This window comes from Trichechus manatus, unplaced genomic scaffold (assembly GCF_000243295.1).
Source record: "Trichechus manatus latirostris isolate Lorelei unplaced genomic scaffold, TriManLat1.0 scaffold00054, whole genome shotgun sequence".
NCBI classification, from domain to species: domain Eukaryota; kingdom Metazoa; phylum Chordata; class Mammalia; order Sirenia; family Trichechidae; genus Trichechus; species Trichechus manatus.
Genome location: NW_004443990.1, coordinates 2,014,485 through 2,030,888, shown reverse-complemented (window position 1 = coordinate 2,030,888; position 16,404 = coordinate 2,014,485). Strand labels below are relative to the sequence as shown.

The 16,404-nt window shown below is 37.6% G+C and overlaps 1 protein-coding gene across 3 annotated transcripts in view; it reads right to left on the bottom strand.

Moving 5' to 3' along the window:
• Positions 1 to 16,404, bottom strand: part of BCAS3 (BCAS3 microtubule associated cell migration factor) — a 641,765-nt gene that overhangs the window by 460,772 nt on the left and 164,589 nt on the right. For all 3 annotated transcript variants that reach the window (XR_002824359.1, XM_012555963.2, XM_012555964.2), the window contains exon 9: positions 2,060 to 2,136. Coding sequence is in view for 2 of the 3 variants with exons in the window: in XM_012555963.2 (XP_012411417.1) it covers positions 2,060 to 2,136 (77 nt within the window). In the remaining variant the exon portion in view is untranslated. The remainder of the gene's footprint in view (positions 1 to 2,059; positions 2,137 to 16,404) is intronic.

Genomic DNA, 16,404 nt, shown 5'->3' with positions numbered 1-16,404 from the left:
CAAAATTCTATCATGTGATCTCCAGCATCGTTTCTATCACCAAGGCCATATTTTCCAATTACTGATCCTTCTTTTTTGTTTCCAACTTTTCCATTCCAAACACCAATTATCAATGCATCTTGACTGCATGTTTTATTAACTTCAGACTGCAGAAGTTGGTAAAAATCTTCAATTTCTTCACCTTTGGCATTAGTGGTTGGAGCGTAAACTTGAATAATATTAATATTAAATGGTCTTCCTTGAAGGCATATGGATATTATCCTATCACTGACGCTACTGTACTTCAGGATAGATCTTGAAACGTTCTTTTTGACAATGAATGTGATGCCATTCCTCTTCAATTTATTATTCCTGGCATAGTAGACTACACAATTGTCTGATTCAAAATGGCCAATACCAGTCCATTTCAGCTCACTAATGCCTAGGATATCAATGTTTATGTGTTGCATTTCATTTTTAACGATTTCCAATTTTCCTAGATTCATACTTCGTACATTCCACATTCTGGTTATTAATGGATTTTTGCAGCTGTTTCTTCTCATTTTGGTCCTGAAAGCGTGACTCCATCCACATCATTAAGGTCGACTCTACTTTGAAGAGGTATCTTTTCCCCAGTCATATTTTGAGAGGCTTCCAACCTGAGGGGCTCATCTTCAGACAATGTTCTGCTGCTATTCATAAGGTTTTCACTGGACAATTTTTTCAGAAGTAGACCATCGGGTCCTTCTTCCTAGTCTGTCTTAGCAGGGAGGCTGACACATAGCAGGTATTCAGTACACATCTGATAACTAAGTATTTAAATAGATGAGATATATCAAAAGATGCAGCATATATGATTGGTATTCCCTAGCCATAACAAAGATGAGATTCTTTTCAACAGAATTATTTCTGAAGCAATGTAGCATATACATATCAGATGATCCAGAAAAAGTTAGCCTCAGCTTCCATGGTCAATTGTAGAACTTAAGATACAGAGGACAAAGACAGCAAATCATTGTTTTTCCAGACTGTATTAAAAAACAAAGAAAGAAACCCTCCAGTTTCTACTTCACATTTTCAGTCCTAGACAACCAGAAAATCATTAACCCTTCAACTTTCAAAACAAAACCCAAGAACAAATTTTACATGGAAAAATATTTGTTACTCTTTATCTATAAATTTTTTACTGCTTGTAGTCTTACTAGCCCAGAGTATCCTAACCCATCAGAGTGTAACACTTCATAGGTAAAAAGCACAGATGGTACAAATGAACATTTATGTAGAAGCAAAAATCTGGCACAAAAAGAAGGATCCTCATCTTGGATTTGTTTCCTCCCACTGTTTTCAAGTACAAAAAGAAATCACCAGATATTGAAGAAGTTAGCAAAAATAAAAATAAGCTAAAGCTAGGAATCATGGCAGGGAGGAAGAGGAGATAAAATAAAAAATTAAACAAGGACAACTTTCCTCTAGTACCAGAAAAGTTGAAAGGATTTTACTAAAAAATAGAATTTCTCCTTTAAAATTAGCAATTAGCATCTCCCAAAGACCACGCTTTCTCATTCAAGAAAACTTCAGGATCCTTACTGATAAGGAATGGTATGGATTAAAGTTTGGATCCTGAAGTCTATGATTATTGCTGCACTTCTGGGCAGTAGTAGAAATTGTGAAGGATTAGAAAGAGAGCTTCAAATTCCTCATCCATCATATAGGATAATCCAGTTACCTCTTCAAGTATGTATGTTAACTAAGTAACTTAATAACTGTTTTTAAATATAAGAAATAGCTAGGTGAAACTAAATCATAACTACTGAAATTTTTTCATACAAGGAGAAATTGAGAAAACACAGTATGTAGCTTTCTCAGTAACAAAGGAATGTGTTGTAAAGTTGAAAACACATATCAAAAAACTGTAGAACTGAATCTGAGGACATCCATAGAATTACAGTAGTAACATCAAAAGTGACAACCCATAAAGCACTGACAAAAATATAAGATTACAATTAGTTTGCTAACTCTTTCAAGCAAGAAGTATAAACTCAAATGCATATGAAAGGAAATAAAACAATTTGGTACCTACTTGTGACAAAGAATTTTTTTGTGAAAGTACAGCTATCAAAGGCAGCGATTTTCTCCTGCAAGACTACGACGAGGATCCTAAAATTAGGGGGAGGGAAAAAAGACACCAAAAGGAAAAAATACATATATGAATGTGAAATTTCATAAATTAATTCATGAATAAGTTAAATTATTGAGAAGAAAACAAATATTCACCAATGCAATTAAAAAACTGAGGTAAAAATCAACATTTCTTATAATATTTAGGCTTGAGAAAAACATGAAAAATATTTTTAGGCAGGATAGGGATGGTTAAAAGGAGAAATGTAATCAAAATAGAATAACCTCAAAAACACTTTACTTTCATTTATTATAAATCTATAAATCTAACAAATCAATCAACTCTTAGCTATTTACTAAAAGTGTTTTTCCAGTGACAGCTCAGAGTCATGGAATCAAATATAAAATGGATTTATGTAACCTGTCACTTAAAAGGAGCCCTGGTGGTGCAGTGGTTAAGAGCTCAGCTGCTAACCAAATGGTCGGCAGTTCAAATCCACCAGCCGCTCCCTGGAAACCCTACAGGGCAGAATTGACACAACGGCAACAAGTTTGGTTTTTGGTTTTCCAGCTGGATTTCCCAGCGGGGGGGGTGGGGGGTGCGGGAACAGAATTTAGACAACTGCTATTCAGTGTAAATGCATTCTATCTGATTGATTCACTGTATTAAAATTTAATCAAAATCAGTACAAAGTATATTTTTCCTCGGGCCAAAGATTTATAAATTATTGGGAATTTTTAAAGAAGTGAACTGCTAAAGTACATCCAAAATACACCCATTTTTTAAAGGTTAAAGTACTGCAACTTGCAGGACATTAATATAAATATATAAATAGACATGTTTAAGCTATTTGAAAAAATCAACTAGAAAATTATAATTCTTGTTTAACATCTGAGGCAGAAAAATCTGAGCAACGGTGCTAATAATGGGAAGACAGAAAGAGAATGTAAACAATCTTCCATGTACAGTTCATTACATTACCATATTTTTTATACAAATAACATACGCCTTCTATGTTTGTTTGCCAACCGCTCCCTCCCCCTGCAAGGTATTTTCATACATACTGCTATGCTGATTTTTCTATATGTTGCTGTAAAAATTCAAAATATCTCTATCTGCAAATGATGTGATCTTATACACAGAAAATCCCAAAGAATCCACAAGAAAACTAGTGGAACTAATAGAAGATTTCAGCAAAGTTTCAGGATACAAGATAAACATAGAAAAATCAGTTGGATTCCTTTACACCAACAAAGAGAACCTCGAAGAGGAAATCACCAAATCAATACCGTTTATAATAGCCCCCAATAAGATAAAATACTTAGGAATAAATCTAACCAGAGACGTAAAAGACCTCTACAATGAAAACTACAAGACACTACTACAAGAAAAAAAAAAAGAGATCCACATAAGTGGAAATATATACCTTGCTCATGGATAGGAAGACTCTACCTTGTGAAAATGTCAATTCTACCCAAAGCGATCTAAAGATACAATACAATCCTGATCCAAATTCCAACAGCATTTTTTAATGAGATGGAGAAACAAATCATCAACTTCATATGGAAAGGGAAGAGGCTTTGGATAAGTAAAGCATTACTGAAGAAGAACAAAGTGTGAGGCCCCACACTACCTGACTTTAGAACCTATTATACTGCCATGGTAGTCAAAACAGCCTGGTACTGGTACAACAACAGGTACATAGACCAATGGAACAGAATTGAGAATCCAGACATAAACTCATCCACCTATGAGCAGCTGATATTTAACAAAGGCCCAAAGTCCAATAAATGGGGGAAACCCAGCCTCTTTAACAAATGGTACTGGCTTAACTGGATATCCATCTGCAAAAAAATGAAACAAGACTTATACCTCACACCATGCACAAAAACTAACTCAAAGTGGATCAAAGACCTAAATATAAAATCTAAAAAGATAAAAATCATGGAAGAAAAAATAGGGATAATGCTAGGAGCCCTAAAACATGGCATAAACAGAATACAAACTATGATTAACAATGCACAAACACCAGAAGAGAAGCTAGATAACTAGAAGCTCCTAAAAATCAAACACCTACGCTCATCAAAAGACTTTACCGAAAGATTAAAAAGACAACCTATAGACTAGGAGAAAAATTTTGGCTACGACAAATCCGATCAGCATCCAATCTCTAAAATCAACATAATACTGCAAAACCACAACACAAAAAGACAAATAACTCAATTAAAAAATGGGCAAAGGATATGAACAGGCACTTTACCAAAGAAGATATTCAGGTGGCTAACAGATACATGAGGAAATGCTCACGATCATTAGCCATTAGAGGAATGCAAATCAAAACTACAATGAGATACCATCTCACCCCGATAAGGCTAGCATTAATCCAAAATAAGAAATGCTGGAAAGGTTGTGGAGAGACTGGAACACTTAATACACTGTTGGTGGGAAAGTAAAATGGTACAACCACTTTGGAAATCGATTTGGCACTTCCTTAAAAAGCTAGAAAAACAAGTACCATACGACCCAGCAATCCCACTCCTAGGAATACAACCTAGAGAAATAAAAGCCGTCACACAAATAGATATATACACACTCAGGTTCATTGCAGCACTGTTCACGATAGCAAAAAGATGGAAACAATCTAGGTGCCCATCAACGGATAAATGGATAAACAAATTATGGTATATTCACACAATGGAATACTACGCAATGATAAAGAACAGCAATTAGTGAAATATCTTATAACGTGGAAGGCATTATGCTGAGTGAATTTAGTCAGTAGCAAAAGGACAAATATTGTACAAGACCACTATTATAAGAACTCAAGAAAAGGTTTAAACACAGAAGAAAACATTCTTTGATGGTTACAAGTGTGTGGAAGGAAGGAGAGGGTTATTCACTAACTAGATAGTAGACAAGAATTATCTTAGGTGAAGGGAAGGACAACACACACTACAGGGGATGTCAGCACAAATGGACTAAACCAAAGCTAAGAAGTTTCCTGAATACAACCAAACACTTGGAGGGACAGTGTAGCAGGGGCGGAGGTCTGGGGACCATGCTTTCATGGGACATCTAGGTCAACTGGCATAACAAAGTTTATTAAGAAAATGTTCTACATCCCACTTTGGTGAGTGGCATCTGGGGTCTTAAAAGCTAATGGGTGGCCATCTAAGATGCATCAATTGGTCCCAACCCACCTGGAGTAAAGGAGAACGAAGAACACCAAAAACACAAGGAAAATATTAGCCCAAGATACAGAAAGGGCCACATAAGCCAGAGACTTCATCAGCTTGGGACCAGAAGTAGATGGTGCCCGGCTACCAGTGACCACCCTGACAGGCACAACAGAGAGTCCCTGATGGAGCAGGGGAAAAGTAGGGTGTAGAACTGAAATTCTAGTAAAAAGACCAGGCTTACTGGTTTGATAGAGACTGGAGCGACCCTGGAAGACATGAAACCCGGACTCTCTGTTAGCCTAAAACTAAAACCATTCCCGAGGCCAATGCTTCCGACAAAGATTGGACTGGACTATGGGATATAAAATGACACTCGTGAGGAGTGTGCTTCTTAGCTCAAGTAGATACATAAGACTAAACAGGCAGCTCCTGTCTGGAGGCGAGATGAGAAGGTAAGGAGGGTTAAGAGCTGGTTGAATGGACACAAGAAATCTGGGGTAGAAAGGAGGAGTGTGCTGTCACAGTACAGAAAGAGCAACTAGGGTCACATAACAAACGTGTGTGTATAAATTTTTGTATGAGACACTAACTTGAATTGTAAACTTCCTCTTAAAGCACATACACACAAAAAAAGATGGCCTAAATGTTGTAATTATCAGACAACACTTTGAAACAAATAAGATATGATAAATATGTTATACACTAGTGTATCTGAATAACATCCATGAATAGATGGGAAATATTACTAGCCAGAAGCACACAAGTAGCCAGAAAGAAATGCTAGAAATGAGAAGTAAAGTATCAGATATGAAAAATCCAGTCAATGGGCTTAATAAAAATTATTCTGAGATATGAAGAGAAAAAAAAAACTGAAAAAAGCAATAGTCCAGCATAAGATGTGTGTTAGAATGGAGCAAAAAAAAAAAAAAAAGAAAGAAAGATCAAATGACAAAGTCTAAGAATTTTCCAAAATCAATGAAAGAAAAAAGCAGAATAAGTACAACAAAAAATACATCTGGACATATCATAGCAGGGGAAAAAAATTCACAAATAGGGCAATAATAAGAAGAATGATAGCTAATTTCTCATTAAAAACAAGGAAAGTTAGAAAAAATTGAAAATAGACATTTTGAAACGGTTAAAACAAAAAGATTCTCAACAACCAAAACTAGCCTTCAAAATGAGGTGAAATAAATTTCCAGGTAACTAAAAACTGAGGAAATACATTGCTAACAGAACTGAACTATAAGAAACATTAACGAACATCTTTCAAACTGAAGCTAAATGACATGGATACTTAGATATGGAGGAAGGAATGAAGAGCGCTAAAAATAGTATAGATGTGGATACATTTTATTTAATATACATATATATTCTTTTTTAAACACAGAGTATTTAACTTGGAGGTTGTCAGATTGCGTAATAATCCAAGTAGACTGTGCCTATGAAAGACCACCATTCCATTCAAAGACAAAAATAGCTTAAAACTAAAAAAGTGGAGAAAATCTATGCCATGCAAATAGTAATTGAAAGAGAGCTAGAGAGGCAATATTAATATCAGATAAGAACATTAACAACAGGAGCATCACTAGTGATAAAGAGGGACCGAACTTAATGATAACAAGATCACATAACAGGAAAATAATAAGTCATAAATGCATATATACCCAATAACAAAAATTCAAAATACATGACTCAAAAAACACATATTTTTCAACCACATATAGAACATTTTCCAAGAAAGATGATTTGCTGGGCCATAACAGAAAATGAAGTAGACAAAACCCATGTTGAACATAAATTATCAAAAATGACTAAAACGAAATAGTCTGAATTATGCTAATTTAATTTTAAATTTTTTAATTGTAAATTAAAATCTCCCACACGAAACAGAAAGACTAACATAGCTACACTGGTAAATTTTCTGAAACATTCAAGGAAGAAATAATAGAAATCCTATGAACACAATTTCAAAAAAAACAGAGACATAACAAGAAAAAGAAAATTACACTTCAATATCTCTCTTGAAAATAGATGCAAAAATCAAATCCAGTAATATATAAAAAGAATTATGTATCATAAGCAGTGGGGTTCATCCCAGGATGGAAGAATGGTTTAACATTGGTAAAATTAATCAATATAATTTACTGTATTAACAACCTAAAAATGAAACACAACATCATCTCGATAACTACAGAAAAATTACTTCACTAAATTCAATACCCATTCAGGAAGAAAAAACTGTCAGCAAACTAGGAAAGAAAGAGAACTCCCTAAAATTGATAAAGGGCATGTACAAAAAAAAAAAAAAAATTTAAACAACAACTAAAAACAGATCTCTAGCTACACTGATCAAGAAAAAAGTTATCTGTATCACCAAATATCATACAATCACTAAACTGACAATAAGACAATATTATGAACAACTTTATGTCAATAAATTAGACAACCTCATGGACAAATTACTTGAAAGACACAAGTTACCAAAACTGTAACAATAAGAAAATTTTAAATCTAAATAATCCTTTATCTATAAAATAAACAGAATTTATAATTGAAATATATTCTAACAAATAAATTTCACACTTCTATTTTTCATGTTTAAGGAGCCCTGATGGTGTAAAGGTTAAGCACTTGGCCGCTAACCCAAAGGCTGGTAGTTAGAACCCACTCAGAAGCTCCGCAGGAGAGAGACTTAGTGATCTGTTTCCGTAAAGATTACAGCCAAAAAAACTATATGGGGCAGTTCTACCGTCACATGGAGAGCTACAGGTCAGAACTGACTCAATGGCACCCAACAATAACATCTTTTGTATTTAGCTTTACAATCCATCTGGAACTGATTATTTTGTACAATATAAGATAGGACTCAAGACTCATGTTTTTCTATTAACATTTGTATAGCCAATTGAATGAGCAACATTTACTGGAAAAAAACTGTTCTACACTGACATCTTAATCATAAGTTACAGGTCCATATCAATGCTTGTAATCAATACCACACCTTATAAGATGCTGTATCTTTATAATAAATCTTGATAATGTACATTCTCCCAAGTTTTTATTCTTTAAGATTATATTGGCTATTCTTATCTCTTTGCGTTTCCATAAACACACAGGCAAAAAAATTAGAAAATCTGACCAAACAGTGATAACTTTGAAATGATGAACCCTCCACTCCTTTAATTTCTAATAATTGAAAGTTTTCTCAGTAGACGTCTTACACATCTTTTACTGGATTCATTCCTAGAATTTTAATGACTTTTTGATATTATACTAACAAAAATAATAAAAAGTGTCAATTTTTCAAAATTTGGCAGTATATCTGTTTATAATTGCAGAAATATAACTAATTCCATTAAAAATATTGCTAGATTATTAATATCAATAATTTAAGGCAGCTCACCCTCATATAGTATTCTTAAGTACAAAAAGATCTGCTGTTTTGTTTTCTTGTAAGTGATTTGATCCTCCTGAGCCTCAGTGTTCTCAAATCATGTATCATATATTAAATTTCAGCATTTACTTGGTTCTATTTCCAGATTCCCTATTCTTTTACCTACAGTCAGACTATTCAGGCACTATTACCAAATTGTTTTACTGCTGGAGCATATGGATGAATTACACTAATTTATTATTCTTTCTCAATGTTATCTTGGCTATTCTGAATGCTTATTTTTCATGCTTTCATATTTCACTCCATCAATAAACATTTATTAAGCACTACAATTCTTCTGCTTACAAGTCCATACAAGTCAGACTATTGTGATTACTGCTTTGATTACACTGTCCATTACAGTAACCACACCCACCTTGTCTTTTGCCGTCAGTTGGCCCCTACTACCATGGGGTCCAATTAGCTCCACTGTGTTAGGTGTCTTAATTCAGTTAGAGCACATCTCACTGTCAAATCTGACTTACATGAAGTAGCAATCACAGCAGTCTTCAAGGATAAGTTATTATATCTAGCCCCTCCCATGACTAAAAAGGAGGCACAATGCCTGGTGGGTGGGTATCTTTGGATTTTTAGAAGCAACATATTCCTCATTTGGATGTCTTACTCCAGCCTATTTATCAAGTGACTCAAAAGGCTGCTAGTTTTGGGTGGGGCCAAACCAAGAGAAGGCACTGCAACAGGTTCAGGCTGCTGTGTAAGGAGCTCTGCCACTGTCATATGATATGGCTGATCCAATGGTGCTCGAAGTGTCAGCGACAGATACAGATGCTGTCTGGAGTCTTTGGCAGGCCCCTATTGGTGAATTGGAGCAAAGCCCTGCCATCCTCTGCAGATAACTACTCTCATTTTGAAAAACAACTTTAGGCTCGTTACTGGGCCTTAGCAGAGACTGAACGCTTAACCGTAGGACACCAAGTCACCATGCGACCTGAGCTACCCATCATGAACTGGGTGTTGTCTAACCCACAGAGTCATAGAGTTGGATGTGCACAGAAGCAATCCATAATTAAATGGAAGTGGTATATATGAGATTGGGCCCGAGCAGGACCTGACAGCACAAGTAAGTTGCATGAGGAAGTGGCCCAAATGCCCATGGTTTCCACTCCTGTCACGTTACCTTCCATTTCCCAGTCTGCACCTACGGCCTCATGGGGAGCTCCTTATGATGAGTTAACTAAGGAACAGAAAATTCCTGCCTTGTTTATAGACGGTTCTACATCATATGTAGGCACCACTGGAAAGTGGACAGCGGCAGCACTACAGCCCCTCTCTCGGATCTCCCTTGAAGGACAGTGGTGAAGGGAAATCCTCCCAATGGGCAGAACTTCGAGCAGTGCACCTAGTTGTTCACACTGCTTGGAAGAAACGGCCAGATGTGTGCCTGTATACTGATTTATGGGCTGTGGCTAATGGTTTGGCTGGATGGTTAGTGACATGGAAGGAACATGATTGGAAAATTGGAGACAAGGATTTATAGGGAAGAGGTATGTGGATAGACCTCCCTGAATGGGCCAAAGAAGTGAACATATTGTGTCTCATGTGAATGCTCACCAAAGGGTGACCTAAGCAGAGGAGGATTTTAATAATCAAGTGGATAGGATGACGCGTTTTATGGAAACCAGTCATCTTCTTCCCCTAGCCATTCCCATCATCGCACTGCTTTGGATCAAGGGACTCATTTCACAGCAAATGAAGTCCAGCAATGGGCCCATGCTCATGGAATTCACTGGCCTTACCATGTTCCCTATCATTCTGAAGCAGGTGGATCAATGGAATGGCCTTCTAAGGACACAATTATGGCACCAGCTAGGTGGCAATACCTTGCAGGGTTGGGGCAATGTTCTCCAGGAGGCTGTATATGCTCTAAACCAGTGTCCAATATATGGTGCTATTTCTCCCATAACCAGGATTCATGGGTTCAGTAATCAAGGGGTAGAAATGGGAGTGGCAACATTCACTATTACCCCTAGTGACCACTTGAAAAATTTTTGCGACCTGTCCCTGCAACCTTATGCTCCGCGGGTCTAGAGGTCTTAGTTCCAAAGGGAGGAATGCTCCTACCTGGGGACACACCACTGATTCCATGGAACTAGAAGATAAGAATGCCACCTCGCCACTTTGGGCTCCTTATGCCTCTGGACCAACAAGCAAAGAAGGGAGTTACCATACTGGCTGGTGTGACTGATCCTGATTAACAAGAGGAAATGAGATTGATATGACATAATGGTGGTAAACAAGAGTATGTCTGGAATGCAGGAGATCCCATCGGGTGTCTCTTAGTACTACCATGCCCTGTGATTAAAGTCAATGGAAAACTACCGCAACCCAATTTCAACATGACTACTAATGGCCCGGAACCTTCAGGAATGAAAGTTTGGGTCACCCCACCAGGCCAAGAACTACAACCAGCTGAGGTGCGTGCTGAGGGCAAAGGGAATACGGAATGGATGGTGGAAGAAGGTAGTTCTAAATACCAGTTATGACCATGTGACAAGTCGAAGAAACAAGGACTGTAATTGTTATCAGTATTTCTGCCCTGTATATGTGTTCATTATATCATGTTCAGTGCAAGTATGACTTTATAATTGTCTTTATTCAGAGATTATGTATGGTTTAAGGAGATGTGTACAGGCGCCAAGTTGATAAGACATGGACTGTGATTGTTAAGGTTATGTGTCAGCTTGACTGGGCCATGATTCTCAGTGGTTTGGCAGTTATGATGCAGTTTGGCAGTTGTATGATGATGTGATTACATCCATGATCAGATCTGATACACTGTGTAGCCAATCAGTTGAAAACGAGTTTCCTTGGGGGTGTGACCTACATCAAATGTTGGCGGACTCTCTGGCAAGGCTTGTGGGCTTTTGTTTGCTCTGGATCCTGCAGCTGCCTCCTGTTTGCCTGACTTTCGGTTCTTGTGACTTGAGCTAGCAGCTTACCTGCCGTCTTGCCTGCTGATCTTGGGATTCATCAGTCTTTGCAGCCCGTGAGCAAGAGACCTGCTGTATGATCTGCCAATCTTGGGTTTGTCAGCCCCTGCGGCTATGTGAATCAGGAGAAGCCTCCAGCTAGACTCATGGACTTGGGATATTCCAGCCTCTACAACCATGTTAGCCATTTCCTTGATATAAATCTCTATATAGATATTTATATGCTATACTGGTTTTGTTTCTCTACGGAACCCAGCCTAAGACATCATATGTTAGAGGTGAACAAGCAAAAATGAACAAAGCAAACAAAGTCCCTATTCTACCTGGAGAAGAAAGATGATTAAAAAATAAGCAAGTAAATATATAATATTGATAAGTACAATATCTATAGGATATTGTACAATATCTGTAGCTAAGGAGGCCAGTTACTATAGGGCCTTGGGGCCACTGTATGGAGGACACTGGTGCTTCAGTGGTAGAATTCTCACCTTCCATGAGGGAGACCTGGGTTTGATTCTCGGCCAGTGCACCTGTCTTTGGTGGTTTGTGGAAGCAGAGCTTCTAGGCTAAGATGGACTAGGAAGAAAGGCTTGATGACCTATTTCCGAAAATCAGTAGTGAAAACCCTATGGATCACAAAAGTCTGATCCTCAACCATGGGACCTGGAAGTTTCGCTCCATTGTATATGGGGTCACCATTGAGTCAGGGGACAACTCAACAGCAGCTAACAACAACAACAAGGGCCACTGTAAGGAAAGCAAGGTAGAGTTTAGGACAGAAAAGCAACATTATCTGATGTACACTTCAAAAGGGAAATTGTGGCTCTATAATGAAAAAGAGTCTCCATAGGGGCAAGCATAATCATATGCAGGGAGACAAGCTGAAGATTACGACAGTAATTCAGGGGAAAGATGACGGTGGCATACACCAGCATGTTAACAGTAAAGGCACTGAGAAATAATCAAATTATGAATTTAATTTGAAAGTAGAGTGATCAGATTTGACAATGGAGTGGATTAGGGGTGGGAAAGAAAGAGGCGAGTTAAAAATGGCTCAAAAAAAGGCCTAAATGTATGAGCTAAAACTATAAAACTCTCAGAAGAATGTAGGTCTAAATCTTCATGACCTTGGATTAGATAATGGTTTCTATATGACAGCTATAGCATAAACAACAAAAGAAAAATTAGATAAAAGTGGACGTTCATAAAAATTAAAAACTGTTGTGATTCAGAGGACACCATCAAGAAAGTAAAAAGACAACCTACAGAATGGAAGAAAAAGTTTGCAAAATGTACATCTGATAAGGGTCTACTATCTAGAATATATAAAGAACTCTTGTAAATAAAAAAAAAAAAAAAAAAAGACAAACAAGCCAATTAAAAAATGGGAAAAGAACTTAAATATATATTTATCCAAAGATATACAAATGGACAATAAGCATATGAAAAGATGTTCAGCATCATTAGTCATTAGGAAAATGCACATAAAAACCACAATGAGAGGTCATTTCACATCCACTAGGATGGCTATCAGCAAAAAAATGGAAAAGACTTCTGGGTAACATGGTGTTATATTCAGAAGCACCACGCCATCCTTCCGCAGGAAAGAGCAGAAAAACTAAGTCAAACAGAGTCACACATCAATCCTGAACTCCGACGCATCAAATGAAGAGATAAAGAACTCACCCAAGCACCGAATGGAATAAGAAAATGACCATGAACAGACAGTGAGTAGAGATACATGCAGAGGTCCCCTATCAGCTACAGCAGCACGGATCCGCCATCTTGGACTCCTATCAGAGATCAGCGAACAGGGGGTACGAGAAAGCAGCTTCACGGAGCTTCCACAGGAGACAAAAAACCAGTAACCAGTGATATAGGCTTTCCCACCACCCCCCCCTTCTTCACCCCCACTTAGCCTGCTCTGCTTTCTGTAGCCACATTCTCTTGGCTGGGAAGCTCCCTGGTGTTGCTTGGATTCCACCCGCTCGCACTGGCCAGAGACCTAAGTGCCTTTTGTTGGCTGCTTGTGTTGCTTTTTTCCACTTCTTTAGATTTCTTCCTTACTTCTCACCACCTCCCCCTCCTTTCTCTGAAATACCTGTCTGCGTGCGCCATCTTTGCTTCTCCCTGAAAGGCTGCGAAACACCACTTGACTGTGAAACTGCTTCCCGGCCCATGTCGCCACGCTGGTAGGACCCCTGGGACTTTTTTGTCTGTTTGTTTGTTTGCTCTGATTTGTTCCGTTTTGATTTGTTTGTCTGTTTTTCTTTTCTTGGCTTGGGAGCCCCTTCTAGCCGGGCAGTACCACGCGGCTTAGAAGCTACTCCCTTACTCTGCCCAGATGCTCAGGGACATCCCTGGGACCATTTCTTTTTTCTTGATTTTTTTTGTTTGTTTTTGGGTTTTCTTTTGTTTGTTTGTTTGTTTCTTTGTTTGGTTTTCTTCCTCTCTTATTGCCTTTTTGTATTTCTTCGTTTCCAGTTTCTCGATTTATTCATTTTTCTCTTTTACCTTTTTAATTTTTTTTTTCATTTTTGTTTTTCCTCACTTCTCAGTCTCTCAACTCTCCAATGCAATAGCAAGCTCCTTTAGCACTCTTTTTTGTTTGTGTGTATGTTTTTGGCTCCTTTTTCTCTCTCCTTTCTCTCATCTTTCCCATACCCATCTTAGCTCCACACATCACAATTTACCCCCTCCTTCCTGCCTACCGGCACCGTGCGCTGAACATCATACTCCCAAGCATCACAGACATGGACTACTGGAACCTGCACTGCAATGATTCCTGGTTTGCACTGTCAGCCCTGGTACGTGCCACAAACAACCCATCCCAGCAACTCTCCTTCAGCTGGACCTTCCCTGCTATACCATACCTGAGTGACGGACCCTGCCCATTGGAGAAGGAGGTGAAAAGTATCATGCCCACAGACGAGCAAACAGCAAAGAACACACAGCCCACCTGCTCAGACCTAACCAAATAAAACAAAAAAGCAGGATGAAACAAATCTACAATCAATAAATGAGAAAAATAGCCACTGAATGCCCTGAAGACAGCAGACAATATCAAAACATTTACAAAAACAAGACACGATGGCTCCAGTAGGCATCCAAAACAAAACGCCAGATGACCTTCCAGTAGAAGAAAAGGCACTACACCTAACCGATAGGGAATTCAAATATGTAATACTCACAATTATCCAAGAGTTGAAGCAAAAAAAAGACAAAAATGAGGAAAAAATAGACAAATTCATGGAAAAGGCAAACAAATTCATGAAAAACACAGACAAAAAAATTCGAAGAATTCAAGAAAATAATACAGGAACAAAATGCTAAAATAAATTCACAACTAGAAATCATACAAAAACAACAAATAGAAATCCAAAAGATAAAGAACAAGATTTCAGAGATCAACACTGTCACAGAAGGGTTGAGGAGCAGGTTTGAAATGATGGAAGACACGATCAGTGAAACTGAAGACAAACACTTGGCTACAACTCTGTTTGAAGAAAAATAAGAAAAAAGAATGAAGAAAAATGAAGAAACCCTGAGAATTATGTCGGATACAATCAAAAGCAAAAAATCTACAAGTGATCGTAGTTCCAGAACAGGGGGAGAAAACAGAAAACACAGAGAGGATCATTAAAGAACTGCTGACAGAAAGCTTCCCCAATATCATGAAAGAGGAAAAGCTGACCATCCAAGGAGCTCAATGAACCCCATATAGGATACACCCCAAAAGAAAATCACCAAGGCATATCATAATCACACTTGCCAAAACCAAAGACAAACAAAGAATCCTGACAGCAGCTCAAGAAAGACAAAAAGTCACATACAGAAGAGAAACAATAAGACTAAGCTCGAATTATTCGGCAGAAACCGTGCAGGCAAGAAGGCAATGGGATGACATATATAAAACTAAGAAAGAAAAAAATTGCCAGCCAAGAATAATATACCCTGCAAAACTCTTGTTCAACTATGATGGTGAAATTAGGTCATTTCCAGATAAACAGAAACTAACGGACTACGTAAAAACCAAACCAAACTTAGAAGACTTATTAAAGGGAGTCCTTCAATCTGAGAACAAACAACATCAGACCACAGGCTGAATATAGGACACAGGATTGTACTAGCCAGATACCAACCTAGGAAATGAACTCTTAAGGACTGTGCAAAACCAAAAGAATTACAACAGGAAACCAGACATGTTAATCTGCAAATGACAACAGCATCAGAACAATAAAAGAGGGAATAAACAGTGTAGGTATACAATCTTCTAATGGAGAGGAAGGCAAGACGATACTAAGTAATGATAGACTGGTTCAAATCCAGGAAGATAAGGGTAAATTCCAAGGTAACCACAAAGAAAGTTAACAAACCTACTCATCAAAAATAAAGAAGAAAAACATGAAGTCTCAGTAAAAACGAAACCTACAAAAACATAAGAAATGAAAAAAAATCCACAAACAAAAGGAACTCAGCACAGGAGACTAAAAGGAACAAAGAAAACGTCAACACCACAAAAAAAGCACTACAAAATCCAATCCCACTCCAAGGAACATATCCTAGAGAAATAAGAACCATCACACGAATAGACATATACACACCCATAGTCATTGCAGCACTGTTCACAATAGATGCCCTGGATGAATGGATAAACAAACTATGGTACATACACACAATGGAGTTTTATGCAAAGATAAAGAACAATGATGAATCTGTGAAGCATCTCATAACATGGAT